The sequence below is a fragment of the Salvelinus alpinus genome, chromosome 17 (genome assembly GCF_045679555.1).
Source record: "Salvelinus alpinus chromosome 17, SLU_Salpinus.1, whole genome shotgun sequence".
Classification (NCBI taxonomy): domain Eukaryota; kingdom Metazoa; phylum Chordata; class Actinopteri; order Salmoniformes; family Salmonidae; genus Salvelinus; species Salvelinus alpinus.
This window is the reverse complement of record NC_092102.1, coordinates 15446256-15466153: the sequence shown is the minus strand read 5'-3', so window position 1 is coordinate 15466153 and position 19898 is coordinate 15446256. Positions and strand designations below refer to the sequence as shown.

General features: G+C 40.0%; 2 protein-coding genes across 2 annotated transcripts; both read right to left on the bottom strand.

Moving 5' to 3' along the window:
• Positions 1-1347: 1347 nt before the first annotated feature.
• On the bottom strand, positions 1348-3352 carry LOC139542247 (homeobox protein Hox-C12a). The gene is made up of 2 exons (XM_071347444.1): positions 2699-3352; positions 1348-1723 (listed from the first exon to the last, which is right to left on the bottom strand). Exons 1-2 carry the CDS (start codon positions 3312-3314, stop codon positions 1485-1487), a joined length of 855 nt encoding a protein of 284 aa, XP_071203545.1. The 5' UTR covers positions 3315-3352; the 3' UTR covers positions 1348-1484.
• A 10559-nt stretch (positions 3353-13911) lies between these two features.
• LOC139542246 (homeobox protein Hox-C13a-like) lies at positions 13912-19163 on the bottom strand. Its single transcript, XM_071347442.1, has 2 exons — positions 18419-19163; positions 13912-15201 (listed from the first exon to the last, which is right to left on the bottom strand). Exons 1-2 carry the CDS (start codon positions 19077-19079, stop codon positions 14942-14944), a joined length of 921 nt encoding a protein of 306 aa, XP_071203543.1. The 5' UTR covers positions 19080-19163; the 3' UTR covers positions 13912-14941.
• Between the last annotated feature and the right edge of the window lie 735 nt (positions 19164-19898).

Here is a 19898-nt window from a genome sequence, read left to right as displayed (position 1 = left end):
GAAACCCAAAATGTAATATATTTAAACTCTTTATCTGACATGGTACACGTGTCTTCTTTTTTGTAAGCCCATTGGGCTCCCGAGTGGCGCAGCGGTCTAAGGCACTGCATCTCAGTGCTTGAGGCGTTACTACAGACACCCTGGTTCGAATCCAGGCTGTATCACAACCGGGTTTGACCGGTGTAGGCCGTTATTCTAAATAAGAATTTGTTCTTAACTGACTTGCCTAGTTAAATAAAGGTTACATTTAAGAACAAAACAAATCCATGTGTGTGGTGTATACTTTTGTTTCAAAGCAGATTTGTTTAAGACTACCACGAAACACTGTGTGTGACCCTGATTTAGCCCACTGCAGTAAAAGGTTACCCTTACCTCAATCATAACTCTTACCAAACCCTAACTCTAACCTTAAACCCTACCTTAACCGTTTTAAATTTCAACTTCAATGGGGTGACGTCAGAGTTGGGACGTCCTAAGGACCCGTTGAGACTTTTCCAGTCCCCTATGCTATGGGGAACAGCCGAATAACCCTTTTGGATCCTTTTTTTCTAAGAGTGAACACCAATGTTATGAGAGGCGGTTGGCTCAGAGGGGGAGATGAGGAGAGAGGCGATAAAAAAAAGTGAAACTATCTAGAAAAAGTTGTCAGCACATGAACGAATTCATGGAAAATAATAGTTCAATGCGCTGCATTCATAAAGAGGCTGGCATGGATTTAGAATTTTAGCTCTAAGGATCTCTAAGATCCTCTGATGTGCGTCTTGGAGTCTGACTCCGTGCCCAAACACGTGGCGGAGACCACGAAAAGTAGATGAGGGTATTGTGTTTCGCATCACTTACAAGTGAACTTTGGGAGATATTAAACAACTGGAAATGTCCTCCATCTTAACCAATCTACACTGTCAGTGACAATGAATGCGCCTAAAGATGATTCAGTTAGGTCTACATTGGAGAATTGGCTTGATTACAAGGGTTAATCTCTCACTCTGGCCTCATTTGCTTATTAGGCTACATTGCTTTTAATTTAGTTCATTTAGTTTTCAAATTCATATTCACTGGCCATATGACTATTACGCGGTTATAAGTATTTTATCAGAATCAATTATTCATTTTTAAGGGCTTGGGAACTTACCAGAGTCTAGGACACCATGCACTAATTCTATCCTTTAGGCCTATCCGGCGGGGGACGCAAGAATATCATCTCACAAGTGTATAAACGTCTGTATAAGTGGTTTACCATAACACTATACAGGAAGTACTATCTGGCACAACTCTGCAGAGATTCTAAGTTATGGCAGCAGTATCACTTGGTCGTTTTCTTTGGGACCTACACCTCAAATACCTTCCTGATCCTTTTGTACCTCCTGTGTGATAGAGATGGAGTGAGAGTAGGCTAGGTGCTTGCATGCATTTATAGCAATTGCAGACAGGAGAAATACTGCCCATCAATCGATTCTCCGTATGCTGCTGCATCTCTGCTAATTCTAAAAGAAGGACAAAGCTTGCTCCCTCATCATCAGTCTCTTCTTCTTCATACGCCGGTTCTGGAACCAGATTTTAACCTGTTGGTCGCTGAGGTTGAGGCGGTCAGAGAGCTCCCTCCGCCGCTGTCTGGTGATGAATTCATTCAGCATGAACTCGCCCTCCAATTCGGCCAGTTGGAGCTTGGAGTAGGGCTTGCGTTTCTTTCGGGTCCGGCTGTGCATCGGATACCACGGGGCACCTGGAGGGAGCATACAACAGATGGATAAGTCACAACAGTTAGGTCTACAAATTACGCTCACGGTCACCTCCAAGGGGAGGGGATACTCTCCTTACAATGTGACTTCCTGTGCTGTGCACATACACACAACCTGTTGTGTTACACTTGACTTGTTTTGGTCTGCAGTCTATGTCTGAATCTCATTCAATGACATGGGGCATGTTTGTTCAGAAGCAGCAGCTGGAATTCTCTGTGTCCTTCTTGTCGTGTTTATACATAAAGTCAAAGGGACCACTAATTTACAGTAGTTTGTGTCACATGAAGTTTTACTGACGCAGTTAAAGCTGCATTAACGTGATAATTAGGCCTAAATATTTCCTTGCAAATACCCCTACTTATTTACCAGTTTCCAGGCATATTAAACGACTCCTTATTGTACACAGCGACAGATATTAATTGAGTTTACGAGTCATTAAAACGAAACCCCTCTCTATTCGATGCAGTCATCCACAGCGCATTACCTCTTTAAATCACTGTACTCATTTGTGTGCGTAATCTGTGCGTAATAGACATGTTCTAACAAGCTATATGATCCAAATAGACTGAACTGATACTTTCACATCGATTAGGTTATTCAGATTTTTTTGTCTCTGACTTGAGACAGGACAGTAAGACCTAAGACCGTGTACTAAAATGGTCTGCAGTCTATATATAGCCTTCTGGTTGGTCCTATCAGTAACCGTACACAAACACTTGAAGAATGATGGAACATTGTATGGCAACCCCAAACCCCTAGCAGCGTTTGTCCAACATGCAAGTCAAGTCGCCTGCAGGCAAAAATCAAAACAATGTGATGAGCATCATGATTACGAATACCTAGTCTACAACAAATCCCTGGCTATGCTGAACTAGTACGAGTCATTTGATAATAAACAAGCATCTTTGGGATTTCTAATTTCACATAACAGTGTCTGGATGAATGAAAATGGGACCCACCTCCGCCTGCAGTTATGTTGCCCGAGTGGACGGTGTGGTTTCCCGGTGACACCAGGGTCTGAGGGTCGCTGGAGGACGGTTTGCTGCCCTCGTTTAGAAGCGAGGAGTTGGAATCGGATTCCAGAGATAGGCAGGACTGCGGGTCTTGAGTGAGTTGCTCGGTCCCATAATCATACTTGGAAAAGGCACCACTGTTGTTGCTGCCCATGCCAGTGTGCATACCGTGATCAGATGTTATGGATGATGATGTGTCCCTCGCCCTATCCTCTCGTTTTAGGCTGCTCCCGCCACCACCGGAACAGCTCTCTCTGTTGCTTGCGCTGCCGTTGCTATAATAACATTTACCCTCCTCCGGTCGAGTAATTTCACACGACCGGTTGAAAGAAGGGTTAATAGACACGGGGCTGCTAAAGTAGGATTGAGAGTATCCATTGCACGGCTCCGATGGGTTCCACGGGAGGGAGCAAACATTGTCCCTTCTCGGGTAGGGGAGAGACGGTAGCCCCGCCAGTTGTCCCCCCGAGGCTCTGAAATTCGGAAAGTAAAAAGTGTCTCCAGTGTGGATGTTTACCAAAGGTCCCACAAACCCGGGATTAAGAAGATTATGCTCGCCCATTTCCGCGGGCCCGACCAACAGCTTCTAGTTTATTGCAATCTGACATTTAACGTAGTTAAACCTGGGGGTGCAACTGATTGGTCAACCCCAAGTCACGTGGTCTGAGGGCTAATTTATTCTACACCAGGGTACCACCCACTTGGTCCATCTCAGACAAAACAAAACATTAACTTCTGTAATATGGGGGTTTATATGCTTTAAAAAAAAAAGTGCTATAAATATTTTATTAAATATGTAGAATCTATTTTTTATTCTCTGGAAGCCAGTAGAGTCCAAACCTACTTCTCAGTTTGTACGCTATACTGTACAAATATGTGAAACTGTCCCTAGTCTCGTTTAATATCTTTATTAGCTGGCAAAAGTTTTCAAATATTATTTCTTATGAAAACTATTTATTTTCCAAGAAGGAGAGGGTGCATAGGACATCTTGTTTTCAAGCAAATTACGGTTGAATTCAATGTCATATAAAGCTGTGATGTCCCTCTTTTACAAGCTTGTTTTAAGAAAAGACTGATGTTCATTGCTGCGCTCTACTCATATTTACAGTATCGGGGTCAGCGGGTTGAAACCATTGGCTCTGTTAAAATCAGACGATATTCAATAAGGTTACTTTAAGAGCATATATTTCACATAATATTCTCACATGAACAACTTTAACAGATACCCCCTATAAACGTTCGTAGGCAGACTCGATGGGGATTGTTATGCCTCTCACAGTTCTTTTATATTAACTTTACAAGGTAGCAGAGGGCACTTAAGTGATTCAATCAGCGGAGAGTATGAACCATATTCCATTAATTAGTTGATTTGTGATTCTGAAGATGCTCTGTAGGTATCTACTATGCATCACAACACAGCCTGGTCTCATAGACTGGACGTAACATAGTAGATGTAAATCCGGGACACTCAAATTAGTATGATATTTTACGTTTGGTATGGTTACATAAGACAGAAGGTTACTTAACAAAAACAAAAGTAGGGTGATTGGTCAGAAGGTGGGTGTATAATGCAAACGTCTAACCTAACTCCTAACCCTAACCTTAACCTTAACCCCTAACCCTAGCCACCTAGCTAATGTTAGCCACACAAATTGGAATTTGTAACATATCATATGTTTAGAAAATTCTTAACATGCTGAACAAATTGCAATTCGTAACATATCATACAAAATGGATGATGGACATCCACAAAGTAATACATACCATACAAAACGCAAGATATACTGATTGTATCCCGGATGTACATTTACTATGTTATGCCTACCCCCAAATCCAGGTTGCACAACATAGCCTGTAGCCTAGTGGCCTCATGGATGGAATGTTATTACTATTTTTCATAATTTCATAATTAATCTGCATTTTTTTACGCTGAAAATCCGGTGTTTCTATGTTAAACAGTTTTCTTATATTTCAGTCTTCATATTTCAGGATGCTAACACAAAATGTAATTCATTTCAACTCTACATCTGACATTACAGGTGTATTTTTTGTAAGCCCATAACCATGTGTGTGAGGTGTATACTTTTGTTTCAAAGTAGATTTGTTTAAAACAATCAAAAAACACTCCGTGACCCTGATTTTGCCCACTGCAGTAAAAGGTTCATATAATTAACAGCCTAGAGAGCAATTTTTTGGGGGAAAATACTTTCTTATATAATACTACAGGAAAAATGAATGCTCCATCTCAGCAAACAATCTAATCACTTCTTTAAAAACGCCTCCTATGAAGGCATGCAGCCAACAGTGCATAAGTTCAGGTGTGGTGTAAGACTGTCAAATTGTCAACATATACCGTCTTTATAATCTGCCTATGGATGGTATGATACCGTATTCGTTCTTTCTTCTCCTCCCCTCTGGTCCATAGATCAGTTCATCAATTGCATTGGAGGGATCTGGAAATACTACTTAGACTACTTAAATCCATCTAATCTTAGTTATACGGACACTCATTTAAATTCTTCCGAAGTTACGTCATGCTTAACCTATCTATTTTCCACCGGGGCAAGGCCAACAAATGAATTTATAGATCTGCAAGTTTGTAAGCATATATTAATATCCCTTTTAAATTGAATATATAATGACTTTGGTGCGCATATGTGTATACTTATAGGTTTAGACTCATTGCTTTTAGGTTCCCAGATGTCTATACCACTGGTGACAAAGTATCATATTATGGATGACTTCCTAAGCATAAATACTTAATAAATACGTAAATGTATTAATAAATGCATATTCCTCTAAGTATTTTAGTGCAACTCAAGTGCGTGCGCAAAATGTCCATCTATTGATCTTAAAACATGTTAACCACTCACATTATTTCATGATTTTCAATTTAATAGCATGCACGATTTCCCATTATAATGACATGACATTATATATAACTGTGTATTAAGGGTATGGTAAAGAAACTATAACTCGTTGCCATCCTATTCGTAAGCCTATATAATACTATTAGTAATGCTGATGGTCTGCTATAGCGTGAATCTATCATTCTTTGTCTAAATCAATTTGAACAATAAATTATGTTCATATTAGCCTATGCGTTATAACATAGCCTAACTATATAACAATATCGGCAGGGCTAAATAATACCAAAAAAAGGCCTATTGACAAAATCATTGCAGTTATATAACATTTAATAGATTTAAATGTTACGTGTGTGGCATTTTGTACTTGCATGTTGAGTCTTCCTGCATAGACAAGCGCTTACAAACCTGCCAAGGGAGTGTTATCTGAGAATACTAGTCTAATTAGCATTACATACTACATTGCCGCAGCACAATTTGCCACTCAGCCGTTACTTGATGCAACCCAGACGTTATTTGATCCAGCATCAGCAGTGACAGATTTCATCGAGAATCTGAGGCCAGTGAGCCTCAGATCCTGAATAGAACGAGAAATAAACATGTCGAATTGGAGACGCTCCCTAGAATTATTCGAGGTTTAATCTCATCTCGCGCACTTTCAGAATTGCATCTCCAATCATTACGGACCCCTGTAACAGTTAGTAAGCCTCGCAACGCAGTACAACATCGCGTGCACATAAAGGTTATATGTTATGGGTAACACACGTCTGTCTGAGCATTATTGGACATCACTTGGTGTCGGTTAAGTTCACAACTTCATTAATAATAAGATAGGAATTCATCTCTTCTAGGAAAAGTTTCCCAATACAAAAACCTAAATTACAAGACGAGAACACGTCAGCAACAATGTCATGATAAGTCCACGACCAATTGCAAAGTATAGCTTTAAATATCTACATATCTTTTTAAATAATCTGCATTATATAATGGTTCCACTTTACCTCAGAGAGAGAATAGAGGCCGCAGCGTCATTATAGTGCGGCAGACAGCAAACCAGACCCTCCAATGCCACCACGCCTTCGATCCTCGACAGCTCTCCAACAAGCTGATATCATATTCACACTAGCCTACCAAACGATTTCTGGATTCAAATGTGAGCAACTCTCAACTGTCGTTCTGAGAAAATAAGTCGTTTTGATATCTTATTTTACAAAACAAAAACGGAGGTTAGGAAATAGTGCTTGTCAGTTCAAGGTCACTGTCTAGTGCACTGTCTGGAGTCTCCGGGTTTGGAATTGGTGTCTTGGAATCTCTCCGCAATAGGGTAAACAAAGTTATTTTTTTTCTCTTAGATTTTCTGCAGACAGGTTGCCACGGTTATGGCCTTTGCAGATTATCTTTTTTTGTAAATTCCCTCCAAGAAGACCTCCCTTTACACAACGCGGGAAGAACCTCAAGATTTTTGAGTGTATTTAATTCGGACTAAAATTGTGAACTCATATGCAAGATCCAATTGTCAAAAATCCATAGGCTACTGTGAAAATAGGCTTCTGTTATAAAATGTTGTTCTATTAAACTTTATTCATAATTACGATTTCATATAAATAAATATTTCTAAAGGTATGTAGGCTACAGGTATAATAAAGCGGCATGTGTTACAATAGTCGGAATTTAAACACCAGCCTAAGGGTTAACGCACACGCTTTGAACTTGACCGTCAACGACTGTCAAGCGAGCGTACATTCTTTTTTTCTGAAGATCATGGCGACATATCATATATGTGTTGCCTTTGAATTAAAATGGAATAAATTTTAAAGTTATAGAACTATTCGGCCAATGTAATCCTGTGCGTGTGTGTGGTTCCGCCAAGCAATGATCAAATTACTTCAAAACAGCTGAGAGAATTGATCAATAAATTGAATGGTAAATCGATCACAATCTATATATTTTAAATCATTTGACATACTGAGGCATTTTACGCATAGCCATATTGTACAAATATATTATTCCCAATCCTTTGGAACAGCAATTAGTAACAAAATAGGTAAAAAAATCTGCCATCGACATCATTTATAGCGTAGCTATACAAGTAAAAATAACCCAATAACGCAATATCACAACTAACACAACATAAACCATTCATCTGAATCATTTAGAAAAAAACTCTCAAAAACCCTATGGGGCATCTTCGTTATGTTGGGATTTAAGAAATGTACCAAAAATCTATTTGGACTCATACGGAGAAAACTGAACTTCCGCTGAGCAAATTCATACTATCTCATTGAGTAACTACTACTAATAGGCTACACAAATAGGCCTACCATCGCCACAACGAAACAACAATATGCGTATATATGTATGATATATTTATATATGATAACAACAACACAATTAAAACATCACCAGCAACAATAATAACATAAAACAATTATAAAATAAATATAACAACAAAAATACACCAACAATTTAAAAATACAAGCATTTTTGTGACAATAAAGCAGCATGTATGTAATATTACTAATTGGATTAAGTGTTAATAGCCTAATAATAATCATAATTGCAAGATGCAATATGCAGCATCGTTAGATGTGTGTGACTGACTGGATGAATGCAGAAATAAATCTAGGTCCCGTTTCAACTTCCGGATATTTTCAACTTGCCACCACCAGAGGTTATCAGCCCCCTTCTCAATGATCTGCCTTTGCCCTCTAGAACGCTGCTCACTCAGCAACATGGTGGTTGGGGCCAGAGCCTTCTATTTGGTTGGGCCTGAAAACAACGACAGAACTAACCACTCTAGCCCTATTTAATATTTAACCAGACTTGGCCTAAACATTAGTCAACGATTTAATTTAAATCGTAAATATCAAAGTAGAATTTTGGGGCTAATTTCTATGTTCTAAAGGAAGTGTGTGCTATTTTCAATGGACAAATAATTACATTTCATTTGGAGAAAGGTTGTCTTGTGTTTTCGATTTGATTGGATGAAATTAGATAGATCAAATAGATAGAATGCCACAAATGATTCACAATATCCGGTGAATAAAAATATATATCAAAGAATTTAAGCCTGAGAGTGAATGATTCAAGAACGTCGACAACCTCCTGCATGATTTCATTAGCTATATTTTCAGTAAATTGTCTAACCCGACACGCAATATCTAAGCTTGTAACATCATAAATATTATTCAATTTTCATAATTATCAACGTTCTATTCAGATATTGCAGCTTGAGTTTGAAGTAACATAATTAAATGGGCTAATATAATATCCTGGATTCAATCACGTGAACAGCTGAATGATTGTTCTGGATTTGTCATGATTCCAATTGTTAATTTACTTATAGTGTAGTTAGTGCAGCTACAAGATGAGGGAGAGGATAGAAAGGCCTCACGTTAACATCCTTAAATAAAGCCTTGTGATTTGCTCGTTGAAACGTGACGACATCTCACGTAATCAAATAATGGATGCAGAGCGAAAACATGAGGTTACAACTATCTTTTGTAAATGTTTTATTAGAGATGACCAATTGCTAAATGATCCTACAATCAACTCTATTCATGTATTTTCATCATTTATCTTACCAAAAACATTTCCAGAGAGAGCCAATTCATTTCATGTTCAAAACCCTTCTTGTCAAATACAACTGGATTTTCCGAACATAACAATGCAAACCCGTCATTACCAAAAGCGAAAATAGATTCTGCTTTGATAGGCCTACTAAGCGTTACATTTCCAAAGTTGTTCAAATTGACATTGTTATTACACATGAACTCAAAACCATATATTTGTTAAGGGCCCATAGCAGCTGAACCAAACAAAGTTGAACTTTCTATCACAAAAAATAACAGACATCAGTTGGCTAAAATATGCCGTCATTTGACCAAATATGCATAAATATATCAAGGAAAATGGCCATTACCTTTAATCATTATACTGTGGGGCGACGTCTCACTTTCGACATAAAATTTCCTCTCAGACAGAAGCTGCGTGTGAGGTGAGCCGTGCCTCGAGCTCAGGACACAACATGGCTGCTCGAACTGCTCGCTGCAGTCAGATAGGTGGTGTCGGTGTTCGGAGACGTCAACGTTCTACCTGTCCTTCGTGGTCAAAACAAAAAAAAACACACACACACCTCATGATGAGTGAATGAAACCATTGGTGGTTGGTTTTGAGTAGCGGGGGCTGATAGTGCGAGATAGGGGACAGACGAACCCACTTTGAGAGAAAGGCACGCTCTGTAAAAACAGAAAAAGAAGACACAGAAACCCACATGTTAACGATAGGGCTCACTCAGAGTTGAGGGCTCACTCAGAGATGGATCAGTAGGATATCGGTGCATTTCCCCCTTTTTATGTATTTATGGCACGTCATTAAGTCTAGCTGTCTAGACAGGGAAAATAACACCTTGTTTGTCTGCAAACAAACTGCGGGCCTTCCTTGCGACGCGCCCCCCAGCCCCCTGTTCAGTATTCACGCGCTGATCTCATGTCAAGGTCAAAGTGACTGGCTGCATAGTCACGGTCAAGGGTAAAGACGTCAGAATAACGCCAGGTCCAGGCCAGGTATATTACAATACCAGAGGAGCCACATTCCAAAAAGTAAAAAAAGGAATCTATATGTTTTGTATTTGTTTCATAGAGTTTCGAAGCATTATCAGGTTGATCAATGATGCGTATGGCCACGGTAGTCCCGTGCGTACGCGTTATGTTTCAAATAACAGAGAAATAGGACGAGTGTTTTGAATTAGATTCTCTCTCTCGCTCTCTCTGTCTCTCTGTTTCTGTCGCTCTCTCATTCTGTGTGTGTGTGTGTGTGTGTGTGTGTGTGTGTGTGTGTGTGTGTGTGTGTGTGTGTGTGTGTGTGTGTGTGTGTATGTGTGTGTGTGTGTGTGTGTGTGTGTGTGTGTTTGCGTGCGTGCGTGCTTGCGTGTGTGTCCTTCAACAAATCAATTCAAATATTATTGGTCGCATACACATATTTAGCAGATGTTTTTGCGGTGGTAGCGAAATGCTTGTGTTCCTGGGTCCAACAGTTCAGTAATATCTAACAATACGCACAAATCTAAAAGTAAAATAATGAAATGAAGAAATATAGAACTATTAGGAAGATGGGATGTATAGACATTATGGACAGTATGTGGTTAGAATATGTAGTATATCTGAAGAATACGTGGATATTATACTATATGCACAGCAATAGTTGAATAGGATGAACTTGACTAGAATACAACATGTACACATGAAATAGGTAAAACAGTATGTAAACATTATTAAATTGACCAGTGTTCCATTATTAAAGTGACCAGTGTTCCATGTCTATGTACACAGGGCAGCAGCCTCTAAGGTGCAGGGTTGAGTAACTGGGTGGTAGCCGGCTAGAGACAGTGACTAAGTTCAGGGCAGGGTACTGGGTGGAAGCCGGCTAGTGACAGTGACTAAGTTCAGGGCAGGGTACTGGGTGGAAGCCGGCTAGTGACAGTGACTAAGTTCAGGGCAGGGTACTGGGTGGAAGCCGGCTAGTGACAGTGACTAAGTTCAGGGCAGGGTACTGGGTGGTAGCTGGCTAGTGACAGTGACTAAGTTCAGGGCAGGGTACTGGGTGGAAGCCGGCTAGTGACAGTGACTAAATTCAGGGCAGGGTACTGGGTGGAAGCCGGCTAGTGACAGTGACTAAATTCAGGGCAGGGTACTGGGTGGAAGCCGGCTAGTGACAGTGACTAAGTTCAGGGCAGGGTACTGGGTGGTAGCCGGCTAGTGACAGTGACTAAGTTCAGGGCAGGGTACTGGGTGGAAGCCGGCTAGTGACAGTGACTAAGTTCAGGGCAGGGTACTGGGTGGAAGCCGGCTAGTGACAGTGACTAAGTTCAGGGCAGGGTACTGGGTGGAAGCCGGCTAGTGACAGTGACTAAATTCAGGGCAGGGTACTGGGTGGAAGCCGGCTAGTGACAGTGACTAAGTTCAGGGCAGGGTACTGGGTGGAAGCCGGCTAGTGACAGTGACTAAATTCAGGGCAGGGTACTGGGTGGAAGCCGGCTAGTGACAGTGACTAAATTCAGGGCAGGGTACTGGGTGGAAGCCGGCTAGTGACAGTGACTAAGTTCAGGGCAGGGCAGGGTACTGGGTGGAAGCCGGCTAGTGATGGCTATGTAACAGTCTGATGGCTTTGGAATAGGCCTGATAACAATAAACAATATCTCAGAATATTTATACTGGTCCTATCAAATAATAACAATGACGGCGACGAGTATAATACAACTGCTTCAATACATTTACAAAATGTAAGGACTTAATTTTACGATATACAAACAAGGATAGGCGATAGACTTTGGGTCGAATTATATAGCTTGGCGTGTGAGCCAACTTCACGCACAAATCTCTAGTTAACTTCAATACAAGTGTATCTTTAAATACTTCCTCCACATTCTCTGAGACATGATAGGATAGATACAACAAAACATACAGTATATCACATATGGTATTACCTACGGATACGAAACGCATTTTGGAGGCCTGTAGTCCAGCCAGGTCACCAGTGATACAAGTCAGTTTTCGACCTCCATCCACGTCTGACAACGTCGGGAGATGACGTAGAAACTGGTCACTAGGGGAAACAGTGAGCGCTGTTACCTTCAGGTATGTTACCGGTGTGCCTCTGGGTGTGCCTTGCATGTTCAAATCCAACTAAAGAAAGTCGTTTTTGAGATTTTTGTTTTAATCCTATCTCAATCCTTAACCCTTACCTTAACCTTTCGGAGTTAATGCCTAACCTTAAGATTTTGGAGTTAATGTCTAAACTTAACCTTAAACACTTCTGGAACAACTTCGACATTTGATGATGGAGAAACATGGATGAACATCTAATTCTGTGAGAGCTTGTTACAGCCAGCATCTTAGCTATTATCTAAATGTAGGCCTATTAGCATGAAAATAAATGCACAACTATAGCCTATACACAGTGTTGGGGAAGCTATTTTGGAAATCTAGTTTATCACGCTACCAATGATTTCACACTGGAAGAAGATAAACTAAAGTTACTTTGAAAAAGTAGTTCACTACATCCAAACTACCTGGGCTAAAATAATTATCATATCTAGCCTAATTTAGCCTATTAAACAAAAAAATATGTTTCAAGTGAGAATTGATCAGGTCTGATGTCGAAAAAGAATGGACATCTTGGTTACTTTACCCATATCGTGTTATTTTAGCAAAAAACGTAGTGTGTACCAGTAGTTAGCTACACCACTACATGGCTATAGTATGTAATTTACTACTGAAAACACTACCAAGATTTGAATTTAGTCCAACTACCACCAAGCTACAGCAAAATGTAATATAATTACTAGTCGAATTACATAGTTCACTACTCCCCATGATTGCCTATACTGATATCGTATTCGTTTGCTGCTCAATACCGAACACGAGGCAAGCGAATACTGTAGGTTATTTTAGTTTGGTGGCAACATCATGGGAGACTTTTACAAACAAGGCACATTAATTAAATAACAACATATTATTGGCAGGGGGATGCATTTTCGTATGGGTATCCTGTTGCTGTGTTCTGCTACATCTAATACGTCATTTCTAATATCTCGAGACGAGTTAGACATGGTGATCTCATATTGCAAACCTCCGCTTTAAACTTTGTCGAAAGGTTCATTCTCTTATTAAACAGTGCAGTATAGGCCCAATATACAGGCCTGTGTTGTGGGCATATAATATAGGCCTATCCATGCAACCGATCCTCGGCAAACCATCCAATATCAGTTATTTTTGTCCTATGGAAATCTCATAGATATACAAGCATACATTTCAAAAACATGCATATCCAAAAAGCATATAGTACTCCTTTAGGCCAGGGTTGGGCAACTTTTATTGGGAAGGAGGCCACAAAAAAATGTCAACTCATCATGAGGGGCTGCAGTGGTTCGCAGGTCTGCACACACACATGTATGCCCACACATCCAGTCTACTGATCTGAGCAGTCAATCTATTTGTGCAGTTACACAAAAAAAAGTCGCGTAGAGAAAATGTTGCAGTTGTAAATCAAGTCCTCTGCAACTCTACACATTTTTCCATGGGGTGGAGATCTTTTTTTGTTGTTGCAATTGTATAACAAATTCCTGCAGCTGCAAGTTGCCCATCCCTGCTCTAGGCCATACATCAAACGTTCCTCAAAACCAACGGCGACGTGACAACACAGCCCATGGGGATGTGAGATGACATTTCAAAAAGAGTTCCACTAAGTGACTTAGAGGAGACAGGAAAGAAACACATCATTTAATTCATCATATTTCAGCAACATCATGTTATTATTCATCATTTATTTAGGAAACATCTTACCAGTACGTTTTAAACACCACAATACAGTTCACATACTGCACGAAAGAAAGTTACAAGACTGTCTGCTTAGAAGGCGTGTGAACAGACCCAAATGTTTTTTTTTACTATATATAGGCCTACTATAAACAGAAAACAAAAGAAATCGATTGTGCATTTATGTGTAATACTCAATGACTTTAATTGCTTACAATCATTCCAGTTGCATGACAGAGACATTATCCTTCACTGATAAAGGAACACATAAAGGGTTTGAGACATTCCAATTGACAACCCTGTGATACGAGAGAATATGCATTAAATAATAAGGGCATTGCACTCTACATGTATAACAATAGCAGCCTTGCTTTTACCTTATTAACAAAACATATCCCACAGAAAGAAAACATATATAGCTTCTGAAATCGGGGACAGGGGCGGTTTTGAACAAAAACATTTTATCATCCGTAGCCCCCGCAAAAACCCTCTGAGTTCTTGGCTGAAGAGAATAAATCTCATGTAGTTTTTTTTTCTGTAGCCTTTCGAGTTCATTCGTTGTCGTTCTCCCTGACCAGTTTATGTCCATATTGCAATTCTCTTTCTGTTGATGGCGCGATGAACATATGTAATATGTCTGTTTTGATCTGGCTGTCTGTTGGACGAAAAGTCCTGGAAATGTCAATTGGTTTGAAAAAAAAAAACACGCAATCCTTGTGTCTTTTTGAAATACAGATATCGTTTTAAATATTATATATTTATATATGTACATTCATATAAAACAATGTTTAACTGATTTCTCAATATTTTCACAGTTTTTATAGCATTTCTTTCTCTATATCGAAAAAAGAGCGGTTGGTGATGGCATGGATGTGTGGACTGTTGGAACTTAAATAAAATACACTGCCGAAGTATTCTTCAGGCTTGGTTGTCTCTAAGAGGTAAATTATGGATCGAAAGACGGTGGGATGGATATCAGCTGCAGTGTACAATGGGCCGGAAATCTATCAAGTAGTAGGCGTGTGATTACTAGTCTTGGATTTACAGACAAATTTCTTCTCTTTCACCCGTCGGTTCTGGAACCAAATGGTGACTTGGCGCTCTGAGAGGTTGGTCCCGGCGGAGATGCGTCTTCTCTTGTCTTTGGTGATGAACTTGCTGGCAGCGTACTCTTTCTCCAGCTCCTTCAATTGGAGCTTGGTGTAGGGAACCCGCTTCTTACGTCCACGACGGTAGCTACTGATCTCAGGCTGCAAAGGGACTACGTCTGGAGAGAAAAAAAGAGAGAAGGAGAGATGTATTACGCAAAGACATTTCCCAGCACTAATTTTGCATCTGATCAATTCAAATGTATTTCATGTGTTAATACGTTTGTTATGAAGATGCAAATATGTCAAAAAGGCCTTATAGACATTAAATACATTACATTACCTGGGCCTATTGTGCGTACTTAAATTGAAACATTACGCACGAGATTTTTGGATGCACAATTGGCATCTGATCAATTCAAATGTATTTCATGTGTTAATACGTTTGTTATGAAGATGCAAATATGTCAAAAAGGCCTTATAGACATTAAATACATTACATTACCTGGGTCTATTGTGCGTACTTAAATTGAAACATTACGCAAGAGATTTTTGGATGCACAATTGGCTGGCTGTCTACTCTTTTATTGGTATTTAAATGTATATTTATACACTTTCATCGCTGAAATTCACATACAATAATATAATAAGCATGTTGTTATATTTATCCAGGCACCTGAGGTGTATGAGGTATTAGAGCATTTTTTTTGAGTGACAGGCAAGCATTTGTGAAATGTTGCATTTCTTCAAAATATGATCATCTTGATCCGTGATAAAGACATGAAAGACACAGAGATGGTCCTTGAGGGTCGATGCATCGTTTATACTTCCTTGCATATCTCGAAAAGGGGATGAGGGATTTAAGTAGTCTCTCTTTCAGATTTTTTTTATGAGAATAACATATGTGTGGCCTTGCTGATGTACACAATGTTGTAAAGTAGTTAAATAAAATAAGGATTATATAAGGGACCAAATCTCCGAAACATCCATCCTACCCCAAATATCTATTATTGTTCATATAATTGATATAAACATAAAAATATCAACAATACGTTTTTCAACAGTGGACATATCACTGCGTAATTACACAAATGATATGCCCTGCCATGGATCTCTGAATATTTTGGTATTGTACTGTGAAGATAAGATGAGCACTTCTGGATAATAGTATTGCATTTCTTTAATATTTCTGCAATGTTCTCATCTTCTACGAATGCACTTACCTCTACCGGGTCAATTAACCTGATATGGGCGTAGCCTAGTTATCAAGAACACGTTGACACGAGCAAACTTTTGAGTAGACCCATTAAAGTGGAAATAGCTAGACGTTTGATTTATGTTGGGAATTGGGATTTGAGTTACCTAAAGCTACGACTTAGGTCTGTCTGGCTGCTCAAAAAGCTGCCAGACAGACCAACAGTTCCGCTTGTATGGGTGACATGAAAGGACAGGTATGGCTTTGCTTTAAAGACGAGACTAGGTTTGGGGGGTGGGTAGCCTGGGTTCAATGGTAGTAAGATGAAACATACCCCATAGGTCTACTAACATTTTTACATATGAGATCATTTTCGTTAGCATTCCATAAATACTGAATATTATAATTAGACTAGGTTCTTTGGGTCAAAATGTGCATTTGGAAATTGGAGAGTCATGATGCTAAGTGAGCTAGAAGGAATTAGAAATACGCAAATAACAGGTACGCATCCCTTCATTCTCACTGCATTTCTTGATATCGAAATATTTGTTAACAAAACGAGAACATGTTCATTTCCTGGTCAAAATGTGTTTTGTGAAACGAAACGTGAGGAAATAAATTATTTGGTGCACGGCACGTCCGCCATGTTATATCAAAATATTCCATGGTAAACCCAGTGCTATTTGGAAAATAATATGGTTGAAATTCTGCACTCACACATGTTCTCATGTTTTCCCAAGTCAATTGAAATGTGGGCATCATTGTCCCAAGATTGTTTAGGATTTAAGCGTTTTCAGAGGAAATATACAATATTTTCAGGGGAAATGTAAAGTCTCAAAGTTTAACTTTACAGTTCTACACACAGCCACACACTGACAGATACACAGACCCATAGGCTACACATTAACTGTGTGTGTGTGTGTGTGTGTGTGTGTGTGTGTGTGTGTGTGTGTGTGTGTGTGTGTGTAATGCACGAGCTCGTCGTCGGCGTGTGTGTTTTTAAGGAAACTCCTGGAAAAGGAGGCAAAATGGCGTGAGGACAGAGCTAGCTAGGGCAACAATTAAACGCATCTGTATCCGAAATGCACACACACATTTCACCAAGAGGTTAAAACCTTGCTGTAAACGACGCAGTCTAGTAAACACCATGTAAACAGCATACTGGGCGGTTATGGGCCTTGTATCATTTATCAAATATCAGACTATAGCCTATGTGACAAATACAAAGGAATTTTTTTTTTCAAAAAGCCATTGGATTGTCAATAGTTACGCAACACTGTATTTGAGACAGATATTAGGCGCACACGTCTTTGGCGAATGGAAAATTAATTTTGCCTATGCGAACCCGCCCTCGTGCAACATTGCAGACTCTGCAGAGATTTATTGGCACAATCCAAACAGTAGCCTTATAGCCTAGCTCGCAAATTTTTATCATACAAGGAGAAAGGGTATGTGTTCATGCCCCTCTCTATTCTGCCACCGTGTGACTCACTACCCGGCTTAAGCACTATTGCAGTCATATTGTGACTTGGAAATAACAAAGCTGAAACGAATTGTTTTGTTTCTGAATAGTTTCTAGTCTGGCCAATATGTCATGCGTGTTGTTTATTACCAGATACATAACATCACATTGAGTAGGGTGTATCTCTTACGATAAAAAAATTCAGAAATGGCTTCAACCAAAGCACAATCTGTGGTGTTGAGTTGAATTGAAGGGACGTGAATTGAAGGATTTTGGCATATTTTAGCGATCAGCGTCATAACCAACCAGCAGCACAGACACTCCCCCAGTAAAGGACCCCGTGGATGAAAATAGCCTACCATGTCTGACTGTCAGTTTCATTACGCTGTGAAATGTTCTACAAATATTGCGCTGTCTCTCAATAATGTACTAAAGGGATGCTATACATTTATATACATTGTCGTTTGTATATCACTCTACACTTGATCATTGACATATAGGTTATGGACTTTGGTGTAGCACATGATAAATTATACGGCTACATCACGACGAGGAAATGATTGCATTTCATATTGAAACCCGTAATTAAAATCCAATAACAACGACGTAAATTTCGACGAAGGGAAAAGGTTACTACAATCATGGATAACAATTCTAAGCTAAATAAAAACAAAGGACAATGCTGCAATTTCACACATTCTCTAGACATTTAAATGTCAAAACATATCACATTTCATACCTGGAAATGGTGATTTCCAAAGATGAGTGGACTGTGTTTGCTCCTTGGAACAGTACACCTGCCCATCCCAGCCATTTGACAGAGCCCAGTGCTGGTAGCCCTCCATAGGAATCAACGCGTCGTGCCTGGGTTCGGGGTGGCTGATCCCGGGCACCACAGACATATCTAGATATCCAGGAACCGCTTGGTACGAGCTAGCAAAACTGGGGTAGAAGGCGAACTCTTTCGCCCTGCTAGACACCTCTTCGGTAGGCAACGCGGTGTGGGGGTCGGCATATTTCTCTGCAGGGTGGTACGAGCAGGGCTTCTGCTGCAAGTTCACGTTGTGCGAGTGAGATAACCTACAACCGTAATAAGGGTTTCCAAACGGATAACCGTAGCTCAGAGATGCACTGGAGGAAGTTTGGGGAGCAGGACACTGTCGGCCGGTGTCTGGGGAAGATATATCCGAGTACACCGAGCCCTGGTGAGACGCTATAGTGCCAGAATGTCGCCCCAACCCGGGGTGCGACATCAGCTCCCTGCAATGGGTCGCCGGGCAATTCCCGCTCAGTCCCTCCATTGTTTGGTTTTTAATCGGATTATTTTCATTCGGGCTTTTTTCATAAACGTACATCAAGGTGTCCGCCCAGCGTGGATGCAGAACCAGTGAAGTCGTCATATCAGGGGCTGCCGATGGTTTTTAAAAGTCGACTACTCCAAGACCGACACCTCATTTCCAACTACATTTTACGTGAGCGCATGCGCAACCAAGACCCGTGTGTACAGTTCATTAAGGTTCTGGCACGTGATATGCTAACGAGCCCGAAGAGATTGGGGCTTGTGAGTGGGGGGAGAAAAGCCCTTTAAACAACTAGTAGCTCAAGTTTCACCGGGTCTTTCTGTGGAATACAGGGTCCCATCATTGGCTGAAGTCACCTACACGAACATCCTTAAAGGGGAGGTTGGAAACCTTCGGTGAAGGGGGAAACGAAAACAATCTGCAAAGTTTGGCCGACACAGGAAAATATTAACCTCAAGTAAACATTTTATGAACTCAGAATTGTTTTCATTTTGGGCAAGATGAAAAATAAATTTGAGTGGTATTATAATAAATGAATATGCAAGTCTAGGCCTTCTTATGCTTTGTGTGACAGTGTCGGTGTTGGTTTCATTAACAAATGTTCCATCAATTCATTTATTTTGGAGTCAGAGTGGAAAACGTTTAGGCTGCATGACCAAAAATAAGTTGCATATTCAGACTTGCATATTCACACAAGTGGTTAGCATAATATCTTATATCCAAATGCAAATAGACATAAATGCTAATGCAAATAGACAAGAGTAAGCTATGTAATCAAAAATGTAATTGGGTATTTTCTTATAATGAAAATAATGAGACTACCATTGGTAAAACACTAAATAGCCTATATGTTTGTCAGCGAACTGTGTGTAGGCTACGGGTTAGTAGTTTCAGCATTTTCAACTGCATTGGCATGAA

What these genes read in the sequence shown, in the direction of transcription:
- LOC139542246 (XM_071347442.1), bottom strand. Translation starts at nt 19,079, where the DNA reads ATGACGACTTCACTGGTTCTGCATCCACGCTGGGCGGACACCTTGATG. An exon ending in TTGGAAATCACCATTTCCAG is followed by an intron (nt 15,202 to 18,418) that starts GTATGAAATGTG and finishes TTTTCTCTCCAG; the next exon opens with ACGTAGTCCCTTTGCAGCCT.
- LOC139542247 (XM_071347444.1), bottom strand. Translation starts at nt 3,314, where the DNA reads ATGGGCGAGCATAATCTTCTTAATCCCGGGTTTGTGGGACCTTTGGTA. An exon ending in CAACATAACTGCAGGCGGAG is followed by an intron (nt 1,724 to 2,698) that starts GTGGGTCCCATT and finishes TGCTCCCTCCAG; the next exon opens with GTGCCCCGTGGTATCCGATG.